The sequence below is a fragment of the Podarcis filfolensis genome (genome assembly GCF_964270895.1).
Source record: "Podarcis filfolensis genome assembly, chromosome: 4".
NCBI classification, from domain to species: Eukaryota; Metazoa; Chordata; class Lepidosauria; order Squamata; family Lacertidae; genus Podarcis; species Podarcis filfolensis.
Window position 1 is genome coordinate 99,587,592 of NC_139607.1, and position 16,046 is coordinate 99,603,637.

At 49.0% G+C, this 16,046-nt stretch overlaps 1 protein-coding gene across 2 annotated transcripts in view; it reads right to left on the reverse strand.

Annotated features, from left to right (window-relative positions):
• The window catches only part of CLPB (ClpB family mitochondrial disaggregase), a 72,262-nt gene that overhangs the window by 22,854 nt on the left and 33,362 nt on the right, over nucleotides 1–16,046 (reverse strand). For both annotated transcript variants that reach the window (XM_083609798.1, XM_083609797.1), the window contains exons 6-7: nucleotides 13,500–13,597; nucleotides 6,571–6,685 (exon numbers count right to left, since the gene is read on the reverse strand). In XM_083609798.1, coding sequence (XP_083465924.1) covers nucleotides 6,571–6,685; nucleotides 13,500–13,597 — 213 coding nt within the window. The remainder of the gene's footprint in view (nucleotides 1–6,570; nucleotides 6,686–13,499; nucleotides 13,598–16,046) is intronic.

A 16,046-nucleotide genomic window follows, 5' to 3' on the forward strand; every position in this document is an offset into this window, starting at 1 on the left:
AGAGAGAGAGAGAGAGAGAGAGAGAGAGAGAGAGAGAGAGAGAGAGAGAGAGATGAGCATCTCTGAATGTTTTCTGCCTGTTTCCTTCCATGTGTTTTTAAAATGAAAGCAAGAAAATTTGAGGCCAGAATCAGGCCTTGCTCAACTGATTGTTTTGGGAGAGGGTGGCGACGCCATTTCCTCCTTGTGCAAAAGGAAGGAGCAGTTTGACATGACCAGAGTCAAACCAAGAAAAGTGTGGGACTTAGGAGGGGAAGGAGCTCGGTCTTTTTCTTCTTCTTCTTTTTAAAAAAGAAGCAAATGTTAACTCTTCACACCTGAAGGGATATGCGTGGAAGTGTTTGGGGAGTGATTGGCAAAATCTTGGCAGGTGGAGGTGGCGCTGAGCAGGACTTTCGGCAGCCAGGTGGTGTGGTTCTGAGGACTCTGCTTTCCTTCCTTGCCCTTCCCCTTCTGGAGCAGACAAAGTCACCTTGAACATTTCCTTCATTTCCATAAGAATGGAAGAAGAGCCTGGCTACTGGATCAGGCCAGTGGCCCATAGAGCCCAGCATCCTGTTCCCGCAGTGGCCAACCAGCTGCCTGTGGGGAACCCCCCAAGCAAGATCACAGCATAAGAGTGCAAGAGCACTCCCCGCCTCCTGTGGGTCTTTGACAACTGCTATTCAGACGCATTATAGTATGGCCACATCTTAAGCACATTTAACTCATGTGATTTCAAACATAAGTGGCTGAAGGCTGGCTGGTTGAAATTCCACAGGTAAAATGCAAGAAAGACCCTCTCAGCGTGCAGGTTCTGCGATACTCTTGCAAGATCCCTTGGAAACATATTTTTTATATTGACTTTGAGCAAAGGGCACAAAGCAACTCACTAGCAATTTGGAAATTGGGAGACCTGGACCACCATGGTGATCTCGGCCTCAGTTCCCGATCTGCAAAATGGGCATAATGGAGGTCCGCCTGGCAGGGCTGCTGCAAAAGCCGACCAAGAAAAAGACAGCAAGGGTTTTTTCTGAAGATAAAAATAATTTGATACCTACACTGTGCAGCACTGCCTAGGATTGGAAGGTGAAAGAGTTGGTTAGCAACAGAGCAAAGACCAGCTGAAGTGGCAGTTAAGATGCCGGTGGCTCAACGTAGAATAATAGAATTGTAGCGTTAGGAGGGACCCTGAGGATCATCTAGTACAACCCCATGCAATGCAGGAAAATGCAGCTGTCCCAGAAGTGGATCAAACCCACAACTCTGGCGTTATCAGCACCACGTTGTAACCAACTGAGCTGTCCAGGACATCTGCACCATCAATTTTTCATCCCTGGCCACGGAGGGAATCCAACCCTTATTTTAGGTAGATCTGCTTTCTGCAAGGCTATGCTCTCCTCACTCCTGCAGAAAGGCTGTGGAGGAAATGAGGCACAGCAGCCCTGGCTGAAATTCTCGGAGCAGCAGAGAGAGAAAGAGCACAGGAGAGAGAGGGAAGGAGGCAGGCGCTGCCACCTTGGGCCTCCCTGGCTCCAGAGCTCTTTCCAGCCTGGGCTTTCGTTTGCCCCCCGTAACTGCAGAGCCGCCACAGCGCTGGGTCTCTGAGAGGCCTTTCAAGCTGGCTATTGAACTGATAAATTCACTGTATTACTTTACACAAATCAATACCCCAGCAGTTATCAGGGGTTGACGTGACCAAAATTGGTTTCAGCCAATTTGTGAGTGTAATAAATGTCCATTTATCAAATCAATTCATTCTGTGGGGTTTCTTGGCCTGGCCGGGCTCGTGACGCCAAAGGGGCGATGTCCTTCGGGCATGAACCAAAGACCAACTTTGCCCTTGTGAGGCAAGGCACTGGCATTCAAAGGACTCTGCTTGGCTTTCCCCACTGCTGCGGTGGCTCAGTTCGATGAGCAGACGTGGGTCGGCCGGGCAGGAAGGTGGTGGCCAAAGGGGTCAAGGCAGAAACAGGGCCAGATTCCTGCCGCCAGCCCATTCCCACTCTGCACCAAGAAAAGTGTGCTAAACTTTCCCACAAATAAGTGGGAAAGCAACACAGTACAGCTATGCAAGCAGCTGCTCATTTTGAATGTCTGGCATCCACTATTGACCATTCGTCTTCATCCTTTTTCCACTATGGAACTTGCTCCCACAGGAAGTAGTGATGGCCACCAACTTGGATGGCTTAAGAAAGAGGATTAAGCAGATTTAAGGAGCAGGATAAGGCTGTCAAAGGCTACTTAGCCATGATGGTTTTGCTCTGCCTCTACAGTTGGAGGCAGCAATGCTTCTGAATACAAGACTGATGGAGGGGAGAGTTGCTCTCATGCTCAGATCCTGCTTGCAGGTTTCACATGGAGGTATCTGGTTGGTCACTGTGAGAACAGGATGCTGGACCAGATGGGGCACTGGCTTGACCTAACAGGCTCTTGTTATGTTCTCATATTCTGGGGCATCCCTTGGAAACATCTTCTTGTTGTTGCATTCAGTCAGCTCTTGCTCCCCCCAAAACCTGAATGCACTTTCTCTGCCAACAAAGTTGATGCCCTGGGCAACCACACTGGGCAGAAGCAGCGAGACAACAGGCTAGAAGGCAACAGACTGAATGTAAGCTAAAAAAAATTTTTCCTTCCAGTAGCACCTTAAAGACCAACTAAGTTAGTTCTTGGTATGAGCTTTTGTGTGCATGCACACTTCTTCAGATACACTGAAACAGAAGTTGCCAGATCCTTCTATATAGTGAGAAGGTGGGGAGGGGTATTACTCAGAAGGGTGGTGGGAATGGGTGATTGGCAGATAGCTGTGATGAGCCTGTTGACGACTCTTAACGACTGCAATAGGTCTTCTTGCATTTCGTAAGAAAGAAGATATCAGTCTGTACCTGTGCAAGTTTCTTGGTGAGGTTGATGGACTTCCATTTCATGCGGCTCAGTAATCTGTAACTGAATGTAAGCTGTGAGCCTCAGATCGGGCTCCTCAAACTGGGTCCCAGTGAGCCCACTGAAGCCAGGTATGCCCCTAAACTCAAGTCAAAGAATGCTTGCTTGACAACTGTCAACCATCCCGTGTCCTGGGATGGAGCATGAGGAGCTAGCAAGCTAGCAGCTGAATTAAGGGTTGCTTCCCGACACTCCTCTCCCCGCACCAACGTGCACTGGCATGGGGTGGGGGGCACATTGCTGCAGCGTTGAGACCAGGAGCACAGCAGTCGCTTTGCAGTCAGGAGGTATGCCAAGTGTGCCCTGCGTTTGGCAGCCCCTCTTGAAAGATGGGCAAGGACTACTCAGAGTAACTGGGTATGTGTGTCAAGAACACCCACGTCAAAGCTTAACAGGTTGGGAGCATCAGGGCAGGCGGCAGCAAAAGCACCAGCGAGCCTCCCCTTCCTGGCGCGATATCCCGAGGCAGAGTGCGCCTGGTCCTACCTAATTCAATAAAGGGAAGTTCCATGAAGGCAGCTGCTCTCGAGAGCCCCCCCCCACCTGTGTCAGAGAGAGGCCCTGCCCATTAATCAAAGCTCCCTAATTAGCCCCCGCTGCTGCCTCCAGGCACAGCCTTTCTCTAACCAGGGTGCACATGTGGTGCCTTTGCAGGGGAGAGCCTCGCCCTCCCAAACCCAAGGTCCAAACTACGTCCTGCGATCTTCCTTTACAGCACAGCTCCGGGCCACCCAGGCCCATCAGATTCTAGAGAAACCAAGCTCTTTCTTATGTCCCTCGAACGCACGCTTGCAGAAAGATGCTTAAAAAGCTGGAGGCAGCGGCAGAGCAAAGGCGGGAAGGGGCTTGAGGGGCCTTGCCCACTTTTCGTGGGGTCTCAGCTATTGCTCAGCCGTGTCCCAAGTGCTCCATTCAGGTTTCTCCTCCACTGCCTGCAAGCGGCCGAACCAAATGACGAGTCACCAATTGCTTTGATGACCAGAGTCATAAGCGTCCCACCGTCTCCTGCCCCCAAACGTAAATTCTGCTGCCAGAAAAATGCCACTTTCTGCACTATTTTTGCCTGAAGGCACAAGGCCTTTAATTTGATCTTTGTGCAGTGCCCAGGAAGGCTCATGCACTGAAAACATGAAGGATACGATCATTACAAATTATTCAAATTTATCAAATCCGCACATCAATATTCATTCCCCCTGATTTCATTCTTCTCATCCCAGCCGTGAGGCAGCGTAAACAGCGACCTCTACCAAGAAGGGCTTCGCTTAGGCTCTTCAGTGGTTTCGCAGGCCCGGCCCCTTTTATTTTCAAGCTCATCACAAGTTTGCTTGCCTTCCCCTCCATCATTAAACTGGAAGGAACCCCCAAATCAATAAACTGGAAGGGATATTGAATAGCTCCTATTATTTCATCCAAGACAAGAGTCCAAAGCCAGGTGACATGTCAATGTAGCTCACTCTGTTCTACATTAAACTCAGCTTTCCCCGATCTGCTACAGCAGGGAGTTGTAGTCCAAAACCTCTGGAGGGCTGCAGGTTCTGGGAGCTGGGATTTCCGGCGATGAGAAGGCCAGCCGGACTTGTACTCAACTTCCCTCCTCCAGTCTTTCATGACTCATATTAACAGGCCAAAAGAGGCCTTTGCTGGGCTCGCTGCAGAGCTGTGAGGAAGGTTCCCGCCAGGGAGTAGGTTGTGTGAACCATCCCTGACTCAAGCAGGGGCAGGACTGCCCATTAGGACATGCTTAGGATCAGTTTCTGCCTTCTGGGGGCTCCTCAGCCTGGCCTTTGGCCACAGTTAAAATATAAAAAGAGGCTTCAACAGCCCACATCCCCTTCCTTCCATTTATCGCCGTTAATGGTCTCGCAAACGCAACAGGGGGAGATTTCAGTAACAGGAGGTTGACAAAGAGTTTTAATATTCTTTATTTACTACACAATGGACTCCGGGAGAAGGGCAGAGAGATACTTTCCGAGGCCCTGAAGTCGTTCGCATTGTTTCTGCCTCCCATTGCAGTCCCAAGCTCCAAAGATCTCTCTGTTTTGGAGGAGGGACCTGTCTCCTGTGACAGGCTCCAGGACATAGAGTGACTTTATTTGGGAGAACAGCACCCTCTGGGTCCCGAGGATGGGCATGCGCTGAGCAGACACTCGGAATCCACCCCACATTTCAACTTTATTTGTGACTCTGCCGCATTCTCTGAAGGCCAATCCAGAGACAAAAGTTTTTCTTTCTTGGAAGGCGACCCATGAGAAACTTTGTAATGGATTGCAAAACTGACAAAGCCTAGCTCTGAATAAAGTGGCTAATTTGGGCGTGCCCTGTACCCCTTCTGCCTGGAAGCGGGAGGTTCAGGTGACTGAACGCTCCCCCCTGCAACAAAGCAGAACAGAAGAAAGCCTGCACACAGAAAACTAGCAGGTCAGGGAGGAAAAATGTCCTTTCTTTGCTATCTCAAGGTATACACACAGCATACAGTCCTGTCTCTCACAACCAGTGCCTCCCCCAGGGGTACTCAGGGGAACGCAGTACCACCCCCCTTGTTGTTAAAAAGTGTAGCACTTAATGCAGTAACTTCATGGTGAGTACCAGCGCCTGTTTTTCCAGGGGAAAAAGGACTGCTCACAATGCACACCCTGCTCTCACCAGCAGAGTGGGATGCACAGAGAAAGATTTAAACTCCCCAGAGTGGCTGGGGAAACCCAGCCAGATGGGCGGGGTACAAATAAATATTATTATTATTATTATTATTATTATTATTATTATTATTATTAATTATTATTGTTATCGGTTGCAGTGTGTATATTGCTTTAAAAAACTCCAATCTGGAATAAAAGCCAGCCAAGTAATGCTATGGCAAGAAAGGCTGAAGCAATTATACACTGCAATAAGAGGAGCTTCCTTTCCTAATACTGCTCTATTCAGTGTGGCTAAGAGATCATCTGAAAAAATGGTTCCGTTTGAGAGGACGTTGAGGATGCTAAGGAGGATCTGGATTCCAACTCTTATTGTCCCCAACTTTTTGGCCAAAGGATCATGGCCACCACCACGCTATGGCTCCACCTTTCGTTTCATTCCTCTCATCTGGTCCACTTTTGCAGACCAAGGGAACTGAAACCCCTGGTTCCGTGTCCTTCCCATGGCGTCTGTGATTTCACGAGGAACATACTTCCCAAGCTTATTCCTGCAATCCTAGGATCTAAAATCCATTTTTCTTTCCAGATACAAATTCTGACATTTTCAGGAGTCAGAATTCTGTGCCAGATGCCAAATTGCAGGGTTATGTGCTACAGCTGTAGGCAGCTGCAACACACAATGGTGCCCAGACCTTCACTGGTGACAAAATTCCTTGTATTTTCCTGGATTTCATATCTTAGGCAAAGAAAAAAAAAACAACAACCCAAAAACCCAGCAATTAAAAAAGCGACTCTCCACAAACAAGAATAAAAGTTTTTAAAAGCTGGAATTCTCGGCTTTGCAGCTTAAGGTATTCTTGACTGTTTTGTGCACACACACGTTCTAAATAAAATTATGGCATAACATTTATGTGACACACACGTGTGGGTGCACACACACTAACTAACCCCCTTCCAGCTTCTCTGCAGGATTTGCAGAGCAGAAGGCTAATCAAATCAGAGCCCCAGATCTTACCAGCTCCAACAGTTGCTATGGCGCTCTCCTGGCCAATGATATGTTCCCGGAGTCTCTGCTCCAGCGGGAACCTTCGCCGTTCCTCTATTTCCCTCTTGCGCTGCTCTTCCTGGAACTGTGGAGAGGAAAAGAAGTTGCTCTCTTAAAAAGATATCCCAACATCTATGCTGTAAGGATGTCCATGCAAGAATCTTCTCTATCACCTGCCGTGAGGTTAGCTGGGTATAGGAATAACGTGTTTATCCATGTCAAGACATTTATAGCCCACCGAACATCCAATGCTTTTAGCAAACATGAGTCAGACGCACATGTAAAATGAATATGCAAGGAAAATAATCAGAATTGCATCCATGGCGGCAGAGAAAGGTCACAAAAATGAACCAGTGGGAACTTAATTTAAAAAAAGCTTAATCACCCCAGACCCTCCAAAAAAGAGGGGGCATTTTAAAGTGCAGCAGAAAACCAGGAGGGAGGGGAAGGAAGACAGAGACAGAAAAAGCCTGGGGTGGCTGAAAATGCCCTACCCTACGTGCGTCCATGACAGATGGCCATCCTACTTCTCCGAGGAAGGAGAATCCACTACCTTCCATGGGAGTCCGTTCCACTGTCAAACAGCTCTTACTTTTAAAGCTATCCAACCTGGTGCCATCGCTGGGTTCTGGGGTTAAAAACCAGCATGCAAGAGAAGGGAACCGGGGGCCTCTCTTCTAGAGCAGTTTCTCTATGTGCCAGAGAGAGACCTAGGGGTACACTGGCTTTTGGGGGGGCACTGGGAAGAAGCAGGTGAGCAGGGAGTAAGTTGACCTTTCCCTACTACACAGCCTTGCATTGATGATCCTCAAATTAAGAGATTTAGCCCACTATGTGGGTTAAACTGCAGAGTCTAGGGCTTGCCGATCAGAAGGTCAGCGGTTCGAATCCCTGCAACGGGGTGAGCTCCCATTGCTCTGTCCCATCTCCTGCCCACCTAACAGTTCAAAAGCATGTCAAAGTGCAAGTAGATAAATAGGTACCGCTCCGGCGGGAAGGTAAACGGCGTTTCCGTGCGCTGCTCTGGTTCGCCAGAAGCGGCTTAGTCCTGCTGGCCACATGACCCAGAAGCTGTACGCCGGCTCCCTCGGCCAGTAAAGCGAGATGAGCACTGCAACCCCAGAGTCGGCCACGACTGGACCTAACGGTCAGGGGTCCCTTTACCTTTACCCAAACTGGGTGGCCACACTCTCTCTCCAACAGTGTCTCTTGAGATTTATGGAAGGGGGAAGGGAAGGCTCCTCAGTTTCAGATGCATGTGAAATGAAGTGGTATTTCTCAAAATAAAGCATTTGCCTTCAGCTGGAGGGTGAGAGGCGACTGATCCAAGATACAAATATGTGGTTAAAAATAAAATAAAGAAGTGGGTCCCCAAGTGCATGTTTCAATTAAAGATGGGCCCTACACCCTTGTGCAAATTAATTGAAACAAACAATGTAGTTAATGTACAAAAGTCACATATGTGTACTTTGTACACACATGTGTAGTAACAGATATGACCTCCGCTATTTTTAAGCAGCATTTGAACACGGTTTGGCATGGAGTTTAATAGTTTCAAACAGTCACTGTTGATTTTCGGATCCCTGTACCACACTTGAACCAGCGCCTGAATAAGCTTCTCCAGTCATACAGTCTACAGAACGGAGGCATCTTTTGCATACAGCCCACAAATTCTCAATGGGATTTATGTCCAGGGAATTCCCTGGTCAATCAAATACCTGTATTTGCTGCTCTGTCCTGAATTCCTTCACCGCTTTTGATGTGTACCTCTTTTCCAGATCTGGAATAACTCTCTTTCGTAAAACCTCAATATATTGTGGCGAGCACATCATTCCTTCTATTGGCTGCAGGCTTCCGACACCATAATGACTTTTCGTGTTTGTTTTGATTACAGGATTACGAGTAAGATAGAAAACAGGCTTTGTTTCAACTAATTTGCACAAGGGTGTAGGTCTGAAAACCTCGAGGGCCACTGGAAGAATCTGCCGCGATTCCTGCATTGCAGAGGGTTGGACTAGATGGCCCTTGGGGTCCCTTCCAACTCAACGATTCTCGGATTCTAAGAAAAGGTGCTGGGGAGAAGCAACAGCAGAGGGCTGTCACCGTCACACTGGCCATTGTGGGTGGGTGGGGAGAGAACGCTGGACCAGCTGGACCACCCTCCGTGGTCTGATCCCCCTACTCAGCAGCACAGCCCACACCGGCTCTTGTCGCAAAAGCGGCAGCAGAAGCCACTGCTTGAGAAACCAGCAGCGCAGTCCACCGGCTTTTCTGGTGTTTTCCTGTTACGGTAGTGACCTTGACAGAAGTTAAAAAAAATAAATAGCAACCAATCCAATTTTGGCTGCTGTTATCTGTCTACCCTGTAACTGAGACACCCCATCAGTCCTGATGCTTCAAAATGGAGCAATAACTTCCTTGCGGATCCCAGTGGGACGGCACTTGCTGGATTGAATCCAGAGCGCCAATGGTGTCGCTCCCTCAGGCTCCGTATATATCACCAGCCTCAAACTACTCCGGCCCCATCTATACATCTATGTCTTTCCAAATATATAGGCCAATTTTTTTCCTCCTGCCTTTTCTTTCTTTACATTTTGAAAAGAAAATAATGCATAAGAGCAGCTCTGCCATAATATATATGTTATCGGATGTGACTGACGGGCCGGAGGAAAGGCGGGGGGAAGGGGGAGAGAGCTACACAAAAGCTCAAGAGTGGGCAAAGCCCCAGAAAGGGCTGCCTCAGCAAGGAAACGGCCTTTCTTTTCCATCTGCCTGCTGAAGTGAGATTGTTTTTTGTCTGTGTTTAATTTACATCCTCTAGGAACAGGACTCTTCTCAAAATGCAGAGGCTCAAGAGTTAGATGCTGAAACCAACAGTCTAGCCAGGGTGAGCGTCTCTGCAAAATGCGCAAACAACCTGTGGAACTCACTGCTATGTGACATTGCGGTTGCAGCCAGAACACCCAACTTTGGCTGCAATCCTATGCACATTTACCTGGGTGTAAGCTCCAGTGTGCCTTACCTGTAGGTAAATTTGCATAGGCATGGGCTATTACAGTGGTACCTCGAGTTACAAACGCCTCAGATTACAAACACTTCAGGTTACAAACTCCGCTAATCTGGAAGAGCTACCTCAAGTTGAGAGCTTTGCCCCAGGATGAGAATGGAAATCATGTGCCGGCGGCACAGCAGCAGCAAGAGGCCCCATTAGCGAAAGCACACCTCTAGTTAAGAAAAGTTTTAGGTTAAGAATGGATCTCTGGAACGAATTAAGTTCGAAACTAGAGGTTCCACTGTATTTAATTTCTTGAAATGTAAATGCCTCTTTTCCATTCAAGGTGTACAAAGTGGTGCACAGTAAACAATGAAGTACAGTGGTACCTCGGGTTAAGAACTTAATTCGTTCTGCAGGTCTGTTCTTAACCTGAAACTGTTCTTAACCTGAAGCACCACTTTAGCTAATGGGGCCTCCCACTGCTGCTGCGCTGCCGCTGCACAATTTCTGTTCTCATCCTGAAGCAAAGTTCTTAACCCGAGGTAATATATCTGGGTTAGCGGAGTCTGTAACCTGAAGCATATGTAACCTGAAGCGTATGTAACCCGTAGTACCACTGTATTGTATTATATCCCGGCCTAATCACTGAGATCTTGTGGGGAGTTGTCCCCCGTGGACACAGCTCTTAACTACTAGAAGCTAAGCATGCAGTGTCCTAGGTTCAGACCTGTGGAACTCCCTCCCAACTGAGATTAGAAATGCACCTTCTTTGCTGAACTCCAGCAAGACGAAGATGTTCTTGTTCCAGCAAGCATTTTTAGGAAGGGTTCAGTATTATGATAAAGAATTGTATGGTTTTATTGTTTCATTTTATGTGGCTTGTTTCATGTACATGCTGAGAGATGTGAGTAAGAAAGAGATGTAGCTAAGTGGTGTAAAAATGTCTGAAGTAAAAAATATTATATGCATGTACATATTTTACACACACACACTAGAACAATAACACAGGCCCACTGCAAAGCAGCCACAAATTTAGAGCAGCAGCCACCTGCTCACAGTGGCCAACCAAATGCCCCTGCAAGCAGGACCCGAGCATTCAGAAGCTACCTCCAGCTGTAGAGGCAGAGCATAGCCAGTATGGGTAATAGCCACAGGTTGCCCTCTCCTCCTCGATGATTCTGTCTAAGCCTCTTTTAAAGGCATCCAAGTTGGTGGCCATCACTGTCCCCAGTGGGAGTAAGTTCCATAGTCTAATTTTGCGCTGTGTGAAGTTCTTTTCTCCATCCTGAACCTTCCAAGACAGCTTCCTTGCACTGTGCAAAAGGTGGGACCAACCTGTCCCATCAAACTCCTGAGTTTACCAGAGTGCCAGGCCAAGTATTACAACTGGAAATATGCTCCATGAGTTCTGCCAGGAGGCCTCACCTTGAGATGTCTACAGCGGGATCCTTCTTAGAGCCAGGTAATTGTGTTCTTTTCCTTTTATTGCTCATTAAAGACGCTGGCACCCCTCCCAGTCACAGCTCCAATTACGGGAAGATTTGGAGAGAGTAGAGGCTTTGGCGATTAGGAGGGAAGGTGCAATGGCCTTTTCACAAAAGTATTTGGGAATCTACTTTTGAAATGGGAATTGCGCCAGTGGGGTGTGCCCACTGAGCACCCATGTCCTTTGAGGACAGGCTTGCTAACGGCTTCTAGCTGGTGGTGGAAACTGGGAGAGAGGGTGGAGGAAGGCCCAACAGCCAACCTAGCTGCTAGCTGGCCCACTCCAGCCTTGACCTGGTGGCTCTGATTCACAAGAAGCAGGCCATTTGGATCAGGAGACTTTTTCCTAAAAACAAATTGATTTCACATATGAAGACTCCTTGTTGCTCTTGTCACCAGCATATGTAAATAAAATCGATGGGATGTGTCTGTCCCGTTAATAGTGCCACCAATTCATTCTGCAGCAGTGATCAAAATGAGCAATAAATTCTCAAAGACTCTCGGCGGGGCTGGAAAGCAGGACTGGCAACCCCTCTGCCACCACATCCCCCTCAGCTGCACATTCATCACCAAGCAGCCCCAAAGAGCACGAGATTTTTATGCACCCGCTGCCGCCTCCTTCAGCAAGACCCATCTCTGCGCAGATCTGTGCGTCTCCCCCTCATCATCCAAAGGCTTTGTGGAGAAAAAGTTAGTTAAAGGGCAGCTCTGCTTCATGGAGGAAGGCTCCAGAGACCCATTAAAGTTAGCATGATACTCTCTCTCTCCCTTCTCCTTGCTGAGATTTAAGCATGCAACTCCTGACATTTCCTTTATAAAAATTTCAAACGGCTTCCCTCCAGCAACAGCTCATTCCCAACAGCATCCATCTCTTGCGAGGGGGTAGGTTGCCACATGCTTGGCAGAACTCGCATGGACAAGCTCCTCTTCCCTAGCCCTGGAAACTGCCACCTTGTGCAGTGCAAAAGCATATTAACATCGGAGTGAGTGACCGTTGCTGGAAGCGAAAGAGCCCCTATGGTTGTGGTGACAGCAACACGTTTGGCAAACCCTCACTGTGATCAACTCCCACCTGGAAACCTATGTCCGCACTGTGGAAGGACGTGTGGATCCAGAATTGGCCTCCACAGTCACTTACGGACTCATGGTTAAAACTTGTGTTTATGGAAGACAATCTTGCTTGGCTACGAGGGATTGCCCAAGAAGAAGAAGGCGACAGCAAGAGCCTGCCCATACACATTTGGGCTGGGAATGGGGCACAGCGACAGAGGGGCCTGACTCTTGGTAGCAGGGTGAGGACAGGAAGAAGAGGAGGGAATAAAAGGGAAGCTACTGTCTGGGGGCCCATTTTCCAGAGGGCTGGGGAAGACCAGGCTCAGGACTGCTGTGACCCATCCAATTCCTCATCCTTCTGAAGCCCCCTGAGATGCATGGAGGCAAGTGTCATTCCTTTATGCAATGGCACAAAGGCCCTCCTCTTGTTGGAAGATTCAGATAGAAGGAAGTCCTTCTTCACGTTGCACTTAAACTGTGGGACTCTCTGCTGCAGGAGGCAGTGGTGGCCACCAAGCTAGACCACTAGACAAAGTCATGGAGGAGGGCTCTCGATGGCTACCAGCCATGACGGATGGCTATGTTCTGTCTCTGCAGTTGGAGGCAGAGATTCTTCTGAATCCCAGTTGCTAGAATCACAGGAGGCGAGAGTTGCTCTTGTGTTCAAATCCTGCTTGTGGGTTTCCCACAGGCATCTGGCTGTGGTATGGGCTAGAAGGGGCCACTGGCCTGATCCAGCGGGTTATTCTTATGTTTATTCCCCTCTTCACCCATAGCACTTGCCAACAGGAAGAGTGCTGGCATAATGAAGTTTAGTTATTTTCTACCCCATCTCTCTGCTGAGGGCAGCACAACAGGACGCACTGCCAGGAAGGTGGCACCAAGCACGGCTGTTTGCCACCCTTCCCATTCACATCCAGCCTCTTGCAGAAGCAACAGGGGAGCTGTCGGCGTCCAAAGCAGCTCGGTGAGACCCCAGAACCTTTGTCCCATGAGCCATGGATGCATTCAAATTGCATGCGCGGGCCCAGCATCTACTTGAGTTGCCCCTGAACCCAATCCCCAAATTTCATAAAATTGGCACAGCAGGGCAACGGACCCCTTTATTTGCTGCCCACCTCTCCGAAAGGTGGAACAGGAAGGCAGGCATACATTGGAGGTGACCTGAAATGCTTTGGTGGGATTTATTAACAGCAGAAACCATTCCCTGAATATGATTTGATCCCCGGCTGAGCACAGAGCGAATTCGCAACACTCTCTCTGAGGCCAAGACCCTGGGACAGTTTCTATGCCACCCCTGGATTTTGGCACTGAAAGAGAAGGAGGGAGGGAGAAACCCATGAGAGCCAAGTCTTTGAATCCTCACCTTTGTTGCAGACGCTTTCAAGAGCTTCATGACCTCCCCCTCCCGTGCGTAATCCACGGCCGTGTGCCCCATTTCATTTCTCTGCAGGGGGTTGGCACCTGGAAGGGAAAAGACAGAGCTCAACATGTGGGATGGAGTCAGATGACGGGCAGCTTACAGCCTCTGAGCTATCCGGGGTCCTCTTTAACCTTTGCTCTGATCAGAAAAGGGACAATGTGCCACCAGCGGCGACACGTATGGATGTCAAAGGACACAGCAAAAGGGATGTGTCACCAGGAACAAGAGGCCTAGGCAAAAGGAAGCTGCAGAACTCAGGGGCAAACGTAACACCCCATTGGAGAAGCAAGCTGTCCACTCTCCCGCCAAGGGCCGACAGAACTCCAACAGCCGCGCTGGAGTGGCCGCAATTCGGCGCGGTGCTCTTGCTTCATGGCCTCTGCTGTGGGACACTGCCCTGCTATGGGCTGCTAATATCCAACATGACAATGAAAGATGGCAGGAAGAGGAGGGGTGAAAGTGACTGTGTCCCTTAGCCACTCTTTACTCTCTTCGTTCAGGGCCCTTGTGCAATCTCTCACCTCTGTACCTTTTCACTCATGGCTCATCGTGAGTGGATCACTTTTCCTTTAAAGAGCCTTACTATTACTGTTATTTATTAGTTGCTTTTTTGCCACAGTAACTCAAAGCAACTTACAATGAAAAAGATCACATAAAAGCACTCTAAAAGGCTATAGTAAAGAGCCCAAGGCCTGGTTAAAATGCAATGTTTTTGCCTGCTGCTAGGCAGGCGAGGCACCCCAGACAGCAGAAGCAGGGAGCCACCACCAAAAAGGCACGTTCTTTTGTCTCCACCCTCTGGACCTCCCATGGAAGGGGAACGTGAAGAAGGGCCTCGGATAACAATTGTTTGGGTAAGAGAGCACGTTACTGGCTGCAGGGAAGGGGAAATAACTCTTCCTTAGAGATGGTGTCCACTAAGACCCCGGAGTGAGTGGGAATTGTACTCAGTGGCTGAGAGATTGCTCTGCTCACCAAGTCCCAGGTTCAGAATCAAGCAGTCAGAAGTTCAACCTCTAGCTAAAAGGATCTTGAGCAAGAGAGATGGCAGGGGGGCTTCTCTCAGCTAGAGACCTCCAGTCTGAAAAGACCATGCCAGCCTCAGTGGACTAAGGTTCTGAGCTGCTTTAAGGCAGCTGCCTATGCGCACATCCCACAAATGGACTTTGAGAGCAGCAACAGGCAGCTCCGTGGTAGAATTCTGGTGCCTGCAGTGCAATTTCCAAACCCCGGAAACAGTGTTCTGCTTGTCGCCTTGTCACGGCGTTGTTGGCACTGGCTGATCTGTTGCTACGAACCCTGGAGAGGGAGATTAGCTATTTCCAACATCTGGCATAAAGGGATCTATATTTGCTTGCAGAATGAAAAATGCGCTCCATAAACATCCAACGCAGAGTAATTTCTGTTGTGAGCCTTGTCGCGTCCAATAAAAAGTATGATCAGAACAGGTGAGATTATATACGGCCTGCCCTGGGCACTCAATATCTTTTAAAGAGACAGTGACCTGCATCTAACGCACAATTCTTTCTCTTACATAACAGTTTTGCGCTCTTCTGGAAGAGAAGGAGGAAGTTTCCTCGGGCCCCTCCAAGGGAGCATCCTCCAGGCCAGCTCTGCCTTCCTCATGGAAGACCCTAAATTTCCTCCCGTTGATCTATTAATAATGGCTAACCAATATTGGCCTAATCCCCCTGTTAATGGCTTTGACGACTTGACTAATTGCTGCAATAATTGATAGAACCAGGCTCACACAAGCGGTCGATGGCCACCTCCGGTACCGGCGGCAATAAAATATTATGCTTCAATAAATAACTGGGGTGTCAAGACACTTGCTAACCCATCATTGCTGTCGTTGCAGAGGGTGGCCACTGGCTTTCCCCCCCAGAGCCCTGGCCTGACCTCAGCCCCTCTGCAGAGTCAGGGCAGCTGGCCCCAAGGAGCAGGGACTGCGCTCCGTGCCACCACAGGGCACACGCCTGCTGAGAGGGCACCAACCTCCCTGAGCCGTTATGGGATGCAATTTGTCACCTCCCACTCGCTGTCTCTGGCGGAGAACCAACACCTGGGCAACGCCCCAGGCTCCTGCCTGCCTGCCTGCCTGCCTTTGCGCTCCCCAGCTCGGCTCATATTATTAGTAGGCCCCGGCTTATAATATTTGATAAATAGCAGGCCGGCTCGCTCCCAACGCCACCCCAGCAGCGCAGGACCTGAGCAGCTGCAGAAGGTCACTCATTGGGGAAATATGTTCCTGTCGGTGGTATTGAAAAAAGTTTAGCGGACTGACAGGTCTCAATTTTTCAAATTTTATTAACTCCATCCTCTTAATCATTTGTCTTGAATTCCTTCAGATTCCAGATAACTGTCAATACGGAGGGCTGAGGGAAGAGATTATGGATGTATGCGGCTCCGCCGGATGGCTTTGGCTTGTTAATAACTGCAGGGCAAGGGGGGTGGGTTTGAGGAAAATGTGCAAAAGAGAGAGAGGCTGAC